At 46.7% G+C, this 14,067-nt stretch overlaps 1 protein-coding gene across 2 annotated transcripts in view; it reads left to right on the plus strand.

Annotated features, from left to right (window-relative positions):
- The window catches only part of WIPI1 (WD repeat domain, phosphoinositide interacting 1), a 32,675-nt gene that overhangs the window by 16,744 nt on the left and 1,864 nt on the right, over nt 1-14,067 (plus strand). The window contains exons 5-12 of one of the 2 annotated variants that reach the window (XM_077833069.1): nt 468-565; nt 1,544-1,636; nt 2,000-2,070; nt 4,163-4,270; nt 5,763-5,927; nt 6,555-6,662; nt 7,686-7,807; nt 10,343-10,492. In XM_077833069.1, coding sequence (XP_077689195.1) covers nt 468-565; nt 1,544-1,636; nt 2,000-2,070; nt 4,163-4,270; nt 5,763-5,927; nt 6,555-6,662; nt 7,686-7,807; nt 10,343-10,464 — 887 coding nt within the window. In that variant the 3' untranslated portion in view covers nt 10,465-10,492. The remainder of the gene's footprint in view (nt 1-467; nt 566-1,543; nt 1,637-1,999; nt 2,071-4,162; nt 4,271-5,762; nt 5,928-6,554; nt 6,663-7,685; nt 7,808-10,342; nt 10,493-14,067) is intronic. The other variant, XM_077833068.1, reaches the window with a different exon arrangement.

Genomic DNA, 14,067 nt, shown 5'->3' on the forward strand with positions numbered 1-14,067 from the left:
CCATTAGTGGTTGTGAGGGGCTTGGATACACAGTGACAGGGGTCAGATAAGGACATAGCTAGAGAGAGCCCTTTGAAATGTTGCAAGTGATTTACTCTCTCCATTTCCAAGGGTGGTAATTCAGATGAAAGGGGAGAAACTGGACCCAATATTGACCTTTAAGAAAGAATCCTCTTTAAAAGCATCTTGGAGGGCTGTCAGTGGAAGAAGAGAGCCCTACCCTCACATGCCAGTAGGTGTCACCAGAGTCGAGGAATTTCCTAGTGATTTCCAGCCCATTCTTAGGGAAACCCCAGATGTTGTGTGTGGCTGGACGCTCGCTCTCTTCTCCCCCTCCCCTCCCCCCCCGGAAGCAATGGAGCTTGAAAATCCAGCGTTTCTGTTGCTGACTGTAACCATTCAGTTTTTTATTGTGTGTGCTCACCCTATACCTGACGGTATTTTTCTTTGCCTTCATGTCTTGCTAGGTTTATGTGCACTTTCTATCAACCATTCCAACTCCTACTTGGCATACCCTGGCAGCTTGACTATTGGGGAGATTGTGCTTTACGACGGAAATAATTTGGTAGGTGTAAAGTGACTAGAGGGTTTCAGGGCATGGGCAGAAAATAGTCTGTGTTGAGTAAACAAAGACAGCTACAGAAATGCCCAGCTGAGCTTTTTTAATAAGAGAGAGAGAGAGAGAAAAAAGGAAGTCCACATAACCATACTGCACAGAAATCAGCCACTAAGATTTGGGGTCTCCTCCACTCCTGCTCATCCAGACATGGCACATGGTTAAAACTAATTATCTGACACATGCCCAGAGCAAAAGTACTGAATTTAAGATCAGTGGTCTAGTTTCTTAGTAAGGAAAGCAACCTTCATGTCCTGCATCCTGAATGTAGCAACCCGGGAGAAATGCATGGTCATGAAAGGAGCTACAGGGCAGATAGAGACGAGCCAGTGAGCAACTTAAGCTGCTCCGGTAAGTGGCATATAGTAAGAATTATTAGCAAGTCCCCAGTCCTCCCTTGCCCGGGTTTCCTTGGGGTAAAATCCCAGAAATCTATATTGTCCTGTAATATTAAATGTTCTGCAGAGAATGAACTGTCCCCGGAGTTCAGAGCTGCTTTTGCCCAGGTAGGTGCCGAGCGTCAAAGGAGAAGGGTAGGAGGGCAGTCACTACATTGTGGCCTGATTTGGAGATGTGCTGAGCACCCATAACTGCCAGAGTAGTAGTAAGTTCTGGGCACTACTTGGAATCAGGCCCAAACTTGCCTTTGAAACATGGTGGCTCTGGTAGGAGGAGAACTGGGGGTGAGGTGGAAGGAAGCGTGAGATACCTCCTGGATTTAGCACTAAACTCAAAAAGCACTTAAGGGACATCCATGAATCAAGTGTAATTGCTTAGGACCCAGTACACATTTTAAAGTACAGGGTGAACAGAGAACCCTCCATGGAAAGCAGGTTGGTTTGGGGCCCAAGGTATGGAATGTGCCCCCAGATAGCAGGCGGGGGCGTCGCACTTTGGTTTACACTCCTGTTACCTTTTTACCAACAGAGAACAGTCTGCACAATTCCTGCCCACGATGGGCCCCTTGCTGCAATAACCTTCAACTCCACAGGATCAAAGTTAGCAAGCGCTTCAGAAAAAGTGAGTGAAAAGCCCACTGAGCAGTCTCCTTAATACCTGTGGGTTTGCAGGTTTGCTGAAGATCCGCAGAGCAATCCAGTATTTGAAATAGATTAGATTATTTGTTCTATGGGAAGTGGATCTTTCTGTGTTTCATGTCAGTGAAGCTCTAGTATTGATTGAGGGGAGGAAGGGAGCTGGGGGGGGAACAAATGAAAGAAACACAGTTGCGAGGAAGAGATTTGATTTTGCTTTGCACCGATCCTTGAGTGGGAAGGTGGAAATGGTGTATGCATGTTCTGAACTCCCCAGAGAAAGCATTGAGGAGGGGCATGTTTCTGTTTGCTCTGCTTGCTGCATGACCTTTATCCTGCATTTTTACAGGGCACTGTCATTCGTGTATTTTCTGTACCTGATGGGCAAAAACTCTACGAATTCAGAAGAGGAATGAAGAGGTCGGTTCACTCCTTAAAATTGTTGACAAGCATGCAAAGGGATCAAGTAACAGCATGTTAAATACATTCTCACTGCAGACATTCTTGACCATGTAGGACCTTGGCTGCTTCGGCATATGTTACTGTCCTTCTATAGGAACGTGATAGTGCTGTGTAGCTCCCCCATTTTGCCTCTGGCAAGCTGAGTGACCCAGTTCAGTCGCTTGCAGAACTGGGTGATTCTAGAGAATTGGAGGCAAATTGGACACATTGACTCTTGTATAATCTCCACTTGAAAGGAAAGGTAATTGGACTTCCACTTTAAGTAATGAAGTTACAATAGTTACACCATTCTACAGAGATCTGATTATCACTTTGCCTGGGCCAAGTGGGTGTTAAAAAGCTACCTGTTCTGATTTGGTTGGGTCTTATGCCCACATTGTCTAAAGGTAAACAACTGTGCCCTGGTCTGCCCTACAGGTAGGTCAAAGTAAGGCCGCTTACATCAACCTAACTTTGTAAGCGTCCACACTAAAATGTAGCTCCCACTGATGTAACTCGCTCACTACACTTAGGGCTTGTCTACGTTACTGGGCAGCGATCGATCCAGCGGGGTCGATTTATTGTGTCTAATCTAGACGGCTGAGCGCTCTCCTGTCAACTCCGATACTCCACCAGAGTGAGAGGCGCAGGCGGACTTGATAGGGGAGCGTCAGCTCTTGACTCACCGCAGTGAGTAGATCTCAGTACGTCAACTTCAGCTACATTATTCGCGCAACTTAGATCGATTCTCACACCCCACAGCATAGACCAGGCCTTACTTAACTCCATCTCCACGAGAGGCGTAGCGCTGAAGTCAATGTAGTTAGGTTGACGCAGTGTCAGTGCAGACGCTGAGCTGCTTATATTGACTTTCAGAAGCTGTCCCACAATGCCTCACGCTCACAGTTAAATCGGTGCAAGCTTTCATGGTGAGGACGTGCACTGCCGACACAAGGAGCAAAGCGATTTTAATTACTGCGGTGGCTGTACGTCGACGTAACTTGGGTCAACTTAATTTTGTAGCGTAGACTTGCCCTGTAAGGCAACAGGAAACCAGCCTTATAGAGCTAGCAGAGGGGAGGAAGCTAACATGCATCTGAATGATCCAGTGCCTGGGTCAGAGGAAGTTTGAATCACATCTTTGGGTTCTTCTCAATATTAAGGCCTTGCTGATAGAAAGTTGTACTGCTTAACTATACCAGCATAGATTATTCTTGTACAGGAAGGAGAATAAGGTCTATAGCTATACGGCCTCTTTATCCTGGGATAACTGCATCCACATGAGGGATTGTACCAGTATAACTATATTTGTACCCTGACCAACATAGTTATGCTGGTACAAAATCTTCATAGACTAGGCTTCAGAAATCACTGTTGAAAGCAAGGGGCATCCCCTTTCCTCTGAGCAGTAAATACAGGAGCTCTGAGCACTCTTTGTCTCCCCCATGACAGCACCACCTCATGCCACAAAACTGTCCCAGCTCTTGCCTTCCGTTACCCAGTGTTACATGGCTGGGAGATGACTGGCAGTTTCCAGAAAGGCTCCATGCCACTCCTCCGTAACCCTAGTACCGGGGCTCCGGAATGGGGAAGGGCAGGTGGCCATGGCCTCATCACTTTTTACTGGCCATAAGGGCAAGCAATGGGGGGGCAGGGGCTGGAGAGGAGTGAGTGGGGGGCAAAAGGGGTCTTGGGGAGAAGGAGCAATGTAGGGGCAGGACCTCAGGGAAAGGGACGGTCCTAGGGGCAGGGCTGCAGTTCAGGCACCAGTGGCCCCCTCACTTTTAGGGAGCTTCTGCTGCTCCTGTAATGGGGCCAAGGCCACATCCCCACTCTAGGGTTGTGTTTCGACCGACCAGCAAAAATCATGGTTCATGCTAAAATGATGCTAACGGCTTCCCTGGCAGCGTAGCCAGGGCTTAGTTGGGCAAAATGTTGCACCAGGTTGCCAGTCTCTGGGTCATCTTCTGTCAGTGGAGAGGATTTACAGGTGGCTGGGTGTGGCTGCTGTGGTGTGTCCCTTTTGATTGTGCACCATTCGGTGACGGGCCCTTTGTTTTCTCTGCCCTAGGTACGTGAACATCAGCTCTCTCGTGTTCAGTATGGACTCACAGTTCCTGTGTGCTTCAAGTAACACCGAGACCGTGCACATCTTTAAATTGGAACATACCACAGACAGGTGAGAGGCTCTGAGCTAAGCCACTTGCCCCAGAGGGTATGTTTCCCTGCATGGGAATGGCCATGGTTCTTGGAGTCTCACATTGCAGGCTCCATGGTGTTCTCTGATTGGCATCACTTGCCAGCAGGAGGACCATCCTCAGAGACACATTCCCCATGCAGATCTGATGTGACCCGTCGCAGTTTTAAATCAAGCTGTGGAGGGGCAGCGTGACCTACTGGATAGACCCCGGTTTGGGACTCAGGCGACTTGGGGTTCTATTCCTAGCACTGTCACTGGCCTGCAGGGTGACCTTGGGCAAGTCACGTTGTCGCTCTGTGCCTCAGTTTCCCCCTCTCTATATAGGAGCTAATGATACCTGTAAATGCTGTACTGTCTGTAAAGCACTTCGAGATCTACGGGTGAAAATAGCTATATAAGAGAGAGGCAGCTTCCAAATCCAGCCTTATAGAACAGACCGTATTCAAGGCTAGTAATAAGCACTGGAATCCCACTGAAGTCAATAGGAGTTGCACCCCCTTACAACAGGCCAGAATTGAGCTAGCCAGGCTAACTGGCCCCTTTGCATGCCCCTAAAGCCTCACAGGCCCTTTGTTCTAAGTGCCTCCTGTTCAGGTTAACCTTGCAAAACTCTACTTACAGGGAAAGTAACATGGGCAGCAGGTATCATAGGCTGGGGGAGGCTGTGCCCCCTCAAACAGCCTGGCATGACCCTGTCCACGCTACACTCCCAGAACCCCCTCCTGCAGTTCCTGGCGCTCGGCCCTGGCCCAGGCTGGCTGGGGTTGGGGCTGGCTAGCCTGCCTCCCGCAGGGACTGGGTGGCTGATGCTGGGGCACCGCTGCCCGCCCAGCACCAGGGCTGGGGACGCTGTGACCATGCCACCCGGTGCTGGGGCCGGGGACTGCGGTGGGGAGTGCTCTAGGCTCCTGCGGGGGCGGAAGGGGAGAGGGAGGGACGGGACCTCGGACAGAATGGGAGGGACCAAGGGCTAGCCTCCCCCACTGGCTGGGTCACCAGCTGCCCATGGAAAGTAATTTGTTTTGCCTTTTGGACAGGCGAGTAAAGTGTTAATATTTTTCCCATGATCCTCCCTGGGGCAAAGGTGGGGGAGTAGATTTTCTGTCTGGGCTGGTCCATTTGAATTCCACTTTAGCAAGCCTGCATTAAAGTAGGTTCCATTTTACTGGCCATATCTAATGCTCCAATCCTGCAAGTCACTCTGGGGGGAGCGAGGGGTGGGAGGTTTGCAGAAGTTACCAGTAGGACATTTTTCTCTTGGTGCAAGCAAGTCATGGGTATTGGGGGTTATGCAAAGACTGTTCAGGGAACTCCTGTGATTCAGTTTGTACAGGCTGGCAAAGGGAAGATGTCTGTGCCAGTTTTAATTTGTATGTAAATTGTAACTAGCCCTGGTCTCCGTTGTTTTGTTGATGCTAGTTGTGGTAGCTACTGCACATAGCCTCAGTGACTGGTGTGTTGTTATCCCCAGCCGGCCAGAAGAGCCTCCCACCTGGAGTGGTTACATGGGAAAGATGTTTATGGCTGCTACCAACTACCTCCCTGCTCAAGTATCAGACATGATGAACCAGGACCGAGCCTTTGCCACCGTGCGCTTGAACGTCTCTGGACAAAGGAACATCTGCACGCTCTCCACGTACGTTGGAACATCTGCATTCTCTTCATCCCATCAGCTGGTAAAGGGTGCTGTAGACACAGAACACAACTGGATTGTTTCCTGATGTGGCACAGGCAGAGAAGGGTGGTGTATTAGCTTGTTGAAGGTGCATTTACTGCATGTAGGTTACTTACCACAGTCCTCCCAGGGGATGTAGCAGGCAGAGGTGGAGGTACAGGTTAGGTCGTCTGCACAGCCCTTCCTTAACTTTGGGTGATCACTTAGGTCTTGTGTCCACACCAATCTGCATTGGTTAGTTAAACCAGTGCACACCCCTGTGTGGACCCTTTAAGGCTATGTCTGCACTACAGGTAACCCAGGTTGGATGGGGTCGGGCACGCCCCATGTCTGGCCTCCCTTGCAGCGCTTCAGCCCTTTGTCTCCCTGCTCCAGTGCAGTGTGCACACTGCCCATCATGGGGGTATATAGGGCAGTGGGAATGAGCGAGGTATGTATGTGAAGATGGCAGTCAGACCCTGGCCATGGCTGTAATTTCATGTGCTACCACATGAAGGGCAGGCAAGCTCCCTGGTGGAGACACCCAGCTCTGCATTCCTCCTACAGTGCCCTGCTAGCCCAGAGATCCATGACTTCATTTCTTATTAGGATTCAGAAGCTACCACGACTGTTAGTTACAACATCAGACGGACACCTTTACATCTACAACCTAGACCCTCAAGATGGAGGAGAGTGCGTCTTAATTAAGAAACACAGGTAAGCGCATCTCAGGTGCTCTGAGCCACTGGGCCTGGCTGCTGATGCAGCTACTGATCTTTAAAAAGGGAAACTCCATCCTAGAGGAAAACGAGACCCTAGGATTTAAAGTGACTAGTGATTTTGGGTGCTCAACCTGAGAATCTTTGAAGGAGTCTGATTTCCAGAGGGCAGATGCTAGGCACTTCCTGCCCCTTCAGGTGTTTCCAGCTGAGCACCCCAACATCGAGGCATCACAATCACTCGCTGCTTTGCAAAAATCTCAGCCCGGAGCCGCTCTGCTTTTGAATGGGGGGTCATTTGCAGCCCACCTCCTTGGAGAGGTTTGTTCATCTCTGAAATTCTGACCTGATCTTCTACCGCCAAAGCACTTCCCCTGCAGTCAGACCATCTGGCCGGAGAACGTGGTCCATGTACTGGAGAGGCAGAAGAACTGCCCCTCTGGTGCTCTAGAACTGATCGGGGGGTGGGGGGGATAGTTCAAGGCAGTACAGTGAACTCCCATAAGCACAAATAGCCATCTGGGCAGGGTGCAGTCTTCTCCTGTGCGATTGTTTTAATTTGTATGTTCATTTTAAATGAATAACCCAAGAGGGTTCCACAGGTATGGATAATATTAAGCCTTTGGGGTGGAGTGGAAGAGAATATGTGTCTGTCTACCTGCCTACGCACTGTCTGTTAAACCCACAAAAAGAACACAGTAAAAGCTGACCGCTCAGCATGCTCTAGCGTGCCCAGCTAATTCAGACATCAGTGACAATGGTCTTGCCATGTACCTCCTGCATCGCGCAGGCCCCAGATGGGTTGGTTCAGGTTCATGTTCGGTTTCCTTGTTTCTGTGGGCTCCTAATGTTTTTGTAGCAGGGTTGGCATCTCACAGAAACTTTAGATGAGTCTGTTACTTAGAAGCTCAGTATCCATCACTGTGACTCGTACAAGGGAATTGTTAGAACTGCTGCAGAGGAGGGGAATGGCCAGGATCAAAGCTAACTCTTATTTCTTCTCTCGCTTCAAAACAATTAGCCTGTTTGGCTTGGGAAAGACAGACGAGAACAAAGAAAATGACCTCCGGCCTCCATTACCTCAGTCTTACGCAGCAACCGTAGCCCGACAAAGTACGATGCCTTCATCTTCATCCATGCCAGGTGAGCTGGGCTTGCCATCTCTGAAAGGCTGATCAGGTGAATGCTTATTGTAGCAAAGTCAGAATTTTTCACAGAAGAGCATCACTGTGCAGAAGCTTCCCTGGCACTGCACTTTCCACATTGCAGCCCATTGAAATGAGTTGAGATGTTTTGTTCTGCTTCACCATCACCCTGTCCTGCTATCGGGTCCACCCAGGCTAATCCTTTCACTCACACAGTGCCCCTTTGGGTCTCTCAGGGCTCTCCTGCGCTGATCCAACTGCAGGAATTTCATTGCCATTGACAGGTTTCATCAAGTTCATTGTAAGTTCCATGGTGTCCTTCCCCATAGCCCATGTTTTATTATGATCACCAATTCTGAAATGCCAGTGCTCGTGTATGCATGAGGCAGAGGTTTGCTGTAGTGAGCTGAGCACAGGAGAGGGCATCGGGAACATCTACATTTGAATTTCCTCTCCAGTAATGACTCCCTCTGTAGCCTTGAGCTAGTCGCTTAACCTCCTTGCGTCAGATGACACCATCTGTAAAATAAATCTGGCCCAGGTGTGTTGTGATGTTTAATAATGATAAATCTGTGGAGCTACACAGTGCATTTCAAAGAGCTCTGAATATTAAAAGCACTGTGTAAATATTCAGCATTATTACTCACCCTACTCATTTGTAGCATTGAGCCCTGTGGCAGCACCTAGGTCTGTAAATCGATGTCTCTCCCCACCCTTCTCTGGAATAACCACCACACCCTTTAGTAGATTCTCCCTGTTCAGAGCTTTGAACGCTTTCCAGACCTGATCTTGTGTTTCATCCTTGCTTGTAGCCAGTTTCCAGTACCTAGGATCTGGGCTGCATGTCCAAGAACCCTAAACAGTGTAAATAAGTGACATGTTGAGGAAATCATTCTTGGCTCTAAAGAGTCTGGTCTTTGGATTTTCAGGAGTGAGACAAACTGATAACAGTCAGTTTACTGAAAAAAAACCACGTTGTTTTCCTACTTCACCAGGACGTCCTAATGATGAATTTGCTAATTCTTACTTAACTTTGGGTCATCAAAATGATGCAACGCTTTGACAGTAGGGAGCACTAGCTAAGTGCTAAGCATGATTAATAATGATCAAAATTATGCTGCAACTCCGCTGGGAACAGCAGTAACCATATCCTCACTTGCATTACGATTTGTTACCAATAACAGTTGTCAGATTGGTGTCTAACCATTGAAACGGTGGTGGTTCATAAAAAGCCAGATCTCCATGGTACTGCATCAGGATCGCTACAGGGTCTATTGAAACCACTTCGCCTCTTCGTACAGAAAGTAGCGCTAACATGGTGCAGGAGCCCGGGGGTGACTGCCTTGTTAGACTCCCGAGTCGTCAAGATTTGCATACACACTAGCCGATAGAACAAGATTTTTATTACAGGAACCTGGGCTTGCTGTAATGGGCTCAGTCACCTTTAACACATCTGCTTCCCAGTTTAAAATAAATGATTCCATCATGACAGCAGCCTTGCAGAACATTATATCTTAAAAAAAAAAAAAAAAAAAAAGAGTACTTGTGGCACCTTCGAGACTAACAAATTTATTTGAGCATAAGCTTTCAGCTGCTACTCTGAAACCTGTCATTATATCTAAGGTGATCAGAAAAAACCCTAAATAAAAACACAAAGGGATATTTCAGGTTTCTAATTCTTGGGAGTAAAATCAGTAAGACCAAAGTCTCTGACAAGCTTTTACCAAAACATGGAGTGTGATTCCTCAGCAGTTTGTTAGTATCAAGCAGTCTGCTTCCTTTCCTTATGCAGAATGCATGCCAGGGAGAGTGAGTTTGCAGGGGTGGGTGTGCATCTCTCCATGCACTTGAGCACAACTTCTGTTAATATTCACTGAGAGCAGAAATAGTCCTCTACAAAGATCCTTTTTACAGGATCTTCTCTTCTATTAAAGAAATTCTTGGCAGTATCTCATTGCTGCAAGGTGCAAATGTAATTTAAGCTAGATCATTTGGTTGTCATAATAATTGAAGAAACTAAAAGACAGTGAAACAGTATAAGCCATTATTACAATTTCAATTCTTTCACCCTCTTTGGGAACATGAGCTGGTATGATCATTTCCATGGACATTAGTCTGTATAGCATGAGACCTATTTTACTATTGAACCTAATTTTCTTTGTTAAACCTCTTTCTTTCATGCATCCTGCAGAAACAAATGCCATATCATTGAGTTCAAGTCTTCTGCATGAATGACTCTTATGCTACAGCTGCGTGGCTGTTAAAGTTACTGCGGCAAATTATCCAAGCCCCTCTTGGTTTGCCTGTGGTGGGAAGCAGAAAACTTATTTTGCAGAAGCTAACGCCTTAATCGTTTCCCCAGACTACTGCTGGCAAAGACAACACCCCCCCGATCCTCTGGCTGCTTTGCGAAACTGCTGCAGAAACCAGCTCTGAGCTCAAATGCAGTGAGAAGATGGTGTCTCTACTTGTTCAGCTCTGGGCTTCTTGGATTCATTTGTCCTTAATCTTTTGCCTTTCTTTGTTTTTATAGGTTACTCGGAAGATGGGGGCGCCCTGCGAGGAGAGGTTATCCCAGAACATGAATTTGCAACTGGACCAGTGTGTCTTGATGACGAGAATGAATTCCCTCCTGTGAGCATTAGGAGTCCCTAAAACGGCAGTACAGCCCTCATGCTAAGAAGAAAGTATTAACTTCTTACAGAAAAGATGTTGTTCGTTTTTTCTCTAATGTGCCCGATCCATTACCACGCCTATAACAACTGTGTTACAGGGACACCGCCAGGTAGTTTACGCCCACAGCTGTGGCAGCTAGGGATGGGGATACAGCCTACAAAACCTAACGTTAATTAGAGAGAGGGCCAAGCAAATTCCCAGGATTTAAGCACCTACAAATGTGGGTGAAGTTTGAATCTGGATCTGACCTTTAAATCTTGGGCCCGTCTCTCAGATTAATAGAAATAGCTTTAATTTCGATGACAGCAGCATTTTTAACAAAAAAAAAATTATCCCTGGCAGTATCTTCAGTGCAAACATATCCATATCCCAGCTTTGGGCTGGTACAGCTGCAACTTGAAGTGACCAGAACGAACGTAAAACTGAGCAATCTTTTAATTCCCAAGCTGAGTGAAATGCAAAAAAATCCCAGGAGCTGCAGAATCAGAGGGGCAAAGGGGGCTAGCGCCACCACAATGGAAATATTGAGGAGGGGCTGATCTGTGCTTCCACCCTGGCATGCCATTCTCTATAACATGCACACAGGCATGAGGGGTAGTAGGGAGAGAGGCAGGCGAGAGCAGGACCCAGAGAGGTTGGAGCAGCCACTGCAGCACCCAGGATCCAGTTGGGGAGCAGGCAGGAACACACTATGCGCACACATCGTTGAGTTTAAGTAGCCCCCCCATACAGAGCACCCATCGCACTCCACAGTCTATCCCTGACACCTCGACTTCCCCCTGCTCCCCATGTAAAGCAACTCTGATCCACTGCCCCACGTCCCCAATTCACAGTGAGCTTCCACCGCCTCTGGAAAAAGCCCAAACCTCCATCACAAATGGTGACAAGCGTATTAGAATTTAAAATCCATTGCCAATATTTTAACAATCATCAGTATCAGTCACCAGAGGTAAGGACATTTTTGCTTTTTAAAACAGACTTTGAACCTGGCAGTGTCTCTCCAGCTATGTGATCTAGTATCCAAACACTTACCATGTTGTTTGCTTAACATTTTAGAGGGCAAATGTTGGTTACCTGCAATAATAATTTATAGTACTTAGCAGCCTCTCCATAATGGTAACACATTAATATACCAGGACACTTTGACTTGACTAAATTGTTGCAGTAATTTACTGTGGACCAAATCCTGAGCCCTTTACTCAGTCCTCATCCATCTTCAGTGGAAGTTTTGCCTGAGTAAGGACCAAGTAAAAACTGTATTAGGGTCTCAGGATGCGACCCACAATTGGTGGCTGAGATTTTCAAAGTTGACTAGGGTTTAGTGATACTCTAAAGCACTTTGAGATCTACTGATGTAGAGTGCTATATAAGAGCAACCTAGCCAGTCGCAGAACTCTCATGAAACTCACTGCTTTTGTTCAGAACTGTGCATGACGTGGCCATGGATTATACAGTTCCCTTCCATTGTCTGTAACGTAATTTATTTGAAACCTGGCATGACAGTTTTCTCTTACTTGTGTTTCTTTCCCACTTCCCCATTGGCTTCCTATTCAGGGTATTTAGTTTGAAGTGTTTACCCTTTAACCATTCCATATTGACCCCTGGGGTTCTGAAGCCAATGTTCTAGAAGGGGTGTAGCCCACCACAAATTCCTATACTTGTTTCCAAGGAACCTGCACTTGAGTGTGTGTTCTAGGGACAAGCAAGTGCCAGCAAGCAGGAGTTGAGCTGAACTGATATGCTTAAGTGAGTTTGCATGCTGTGATTGGATTGTATGAAAGCAGCCCAAAACCCCTGCTGTCCACCAACAGTCCTTTATTAAATGGACTTTGATCTGTCAAAACCTTGTGCGTAATTAACTTGACAGAACAACTTACGTGTGTGACTTATTTCTCAAAACAGGCCTCTCTGCTGTGACCTAGCAGTAGGAACTTCCAGATGAAGCATTTGGACTTAGAACTTTGTTTTTCCTCCTTGTTGCTGAAGTTTCCAGTTGCTAGTGCAGCATTTGGTTACGCTGGGCTGCTTCTACGTAAGGCTGGTCGGAACACTTTGATGTGTGGAGATGTATTGATTTCTATGAGGTTTTCAACAGAAAGGTATCTGGGGTCCAGGGTGGACACTCTGGTCACTTTTGACTAGAGATCAGAATCGAAGCCTGACCTTGCCAATCCGAAAACAGACGTTTCAACCCAATTCTGTTTCTTTAAAATGTTTGAAAGGTTTTGGAACAAAAACAAATTCTGAAACCTTGAGAATGGAAAATGGAATTGTCCTCCCTCAGCCAGCTCGACTTGTTACGCTTTGTATTTGGACACAGTTTTGTGGAAGGAGCAGCATACAGTTTCCTGTAGCTCCTCAGGTTTTTAAATACTCTTCCTTCTACTGACTTACTTCAGTCACTGCTTAACGTGACTACATCGTTAGTATTAAAGGTGCCATAGCTTGGGCCTAATCCAGAGCCTGTTGCTGGCATTACAAAGGTGCCACTTAATTTAACAAGGGAAGGGCCAGGCCAGATTTCAGTGAGAGGAGGAGATAAAAAGCCCGAGGAGCTATGTGAATTTAAAATCTGACTAGAAGTTGTTTGGATGATACCCATGCTGTTAGGTGCCATTGAAACTGGTAGTGACTTGGAGAATGAGGTTAATCACCTATTTCACTTTCAATGATAGGAGTGGACTTGATTCTGTGAAGTCCACTTAAGGACTTTGCTATTGATTTTATGAGGAAAGTGCTCAGATGCGACAGTAACGGCTGGCAGCATAGTACCCTAAGATTGATTGTCTCGAGAGGAAAGCACTGAAGTCAATACTTGATCCCTGCAGAATGCTGACTTGCTGAGAGGACCAGAAATCCTTGTGGGAAGGGAGGAATGAACCCACATTATTTATTCGATGTACAGGTCCAGCTTTAAATGTTTATGTGGTTCTGGCCACGCACAGCTGGAACTTGACTTCTGCTTACCTATGCTAGGGATCTGACCTATGGCAGTCAGTATTCCAAAAGAGCTTGCCAGGAGCCTAAGTAATTGTTGATGTAGGCACTTTACGCCCAAGTTTAATGCTGATGTGATTTTGGCCACATAGCCAAAGTAGCCTTTCAGAATTCATTGCAGCTTCTTCAGGACACCATGATCACAAGGTGTTTTTCTGAGAGCTCTAAAGAGGTAGCGTGGTCATGAGGTTTTATGGAAGAGTCCTATAGGATTGAGCAAGCATTTATGAGCAAGAAGGATGAAACCAACAGAGCAGCTTCAGTAGAAATGAAATATACATGCTGTACAAATTTCTGCAAAGACCCGTAGAATGTAATAGGAAAGAGGATCTGTGCAGAATGTAAAGCCCACCTATAGAGCTCTAATGCAGGGGTATAATGCGTGGTTACATTTCTGTTGGATTCTTCTACATGTGCTGAGAACCAAAGAATCTCATATCAGGAATGTTAAGATGGAGCCTGATAGCAAGAGGGAATTTCATTAGAGGTGTTTTCTGAACTTCAGCTAGAGATTGCAGAGCGATCTGTTATTTGATAGAACCAAGGGCTTGGGACCAAAATGCAAAATTGCCTTTAAAATGGCTT

This window comes from Eretmochelys imbricata, chromosome 14 (assembly GCF_965152235.1).
Source record: "Eretmochelys imbricata isolate rEreImb1 chromosome 14, rEreImb1.hap1, whole genome shotgun sequence".
NCBI lineage: Eukaryota > Metazoa > Chordata > Testudines > Cheloniidae > Eretmochelys > Eretmochelys imbricata.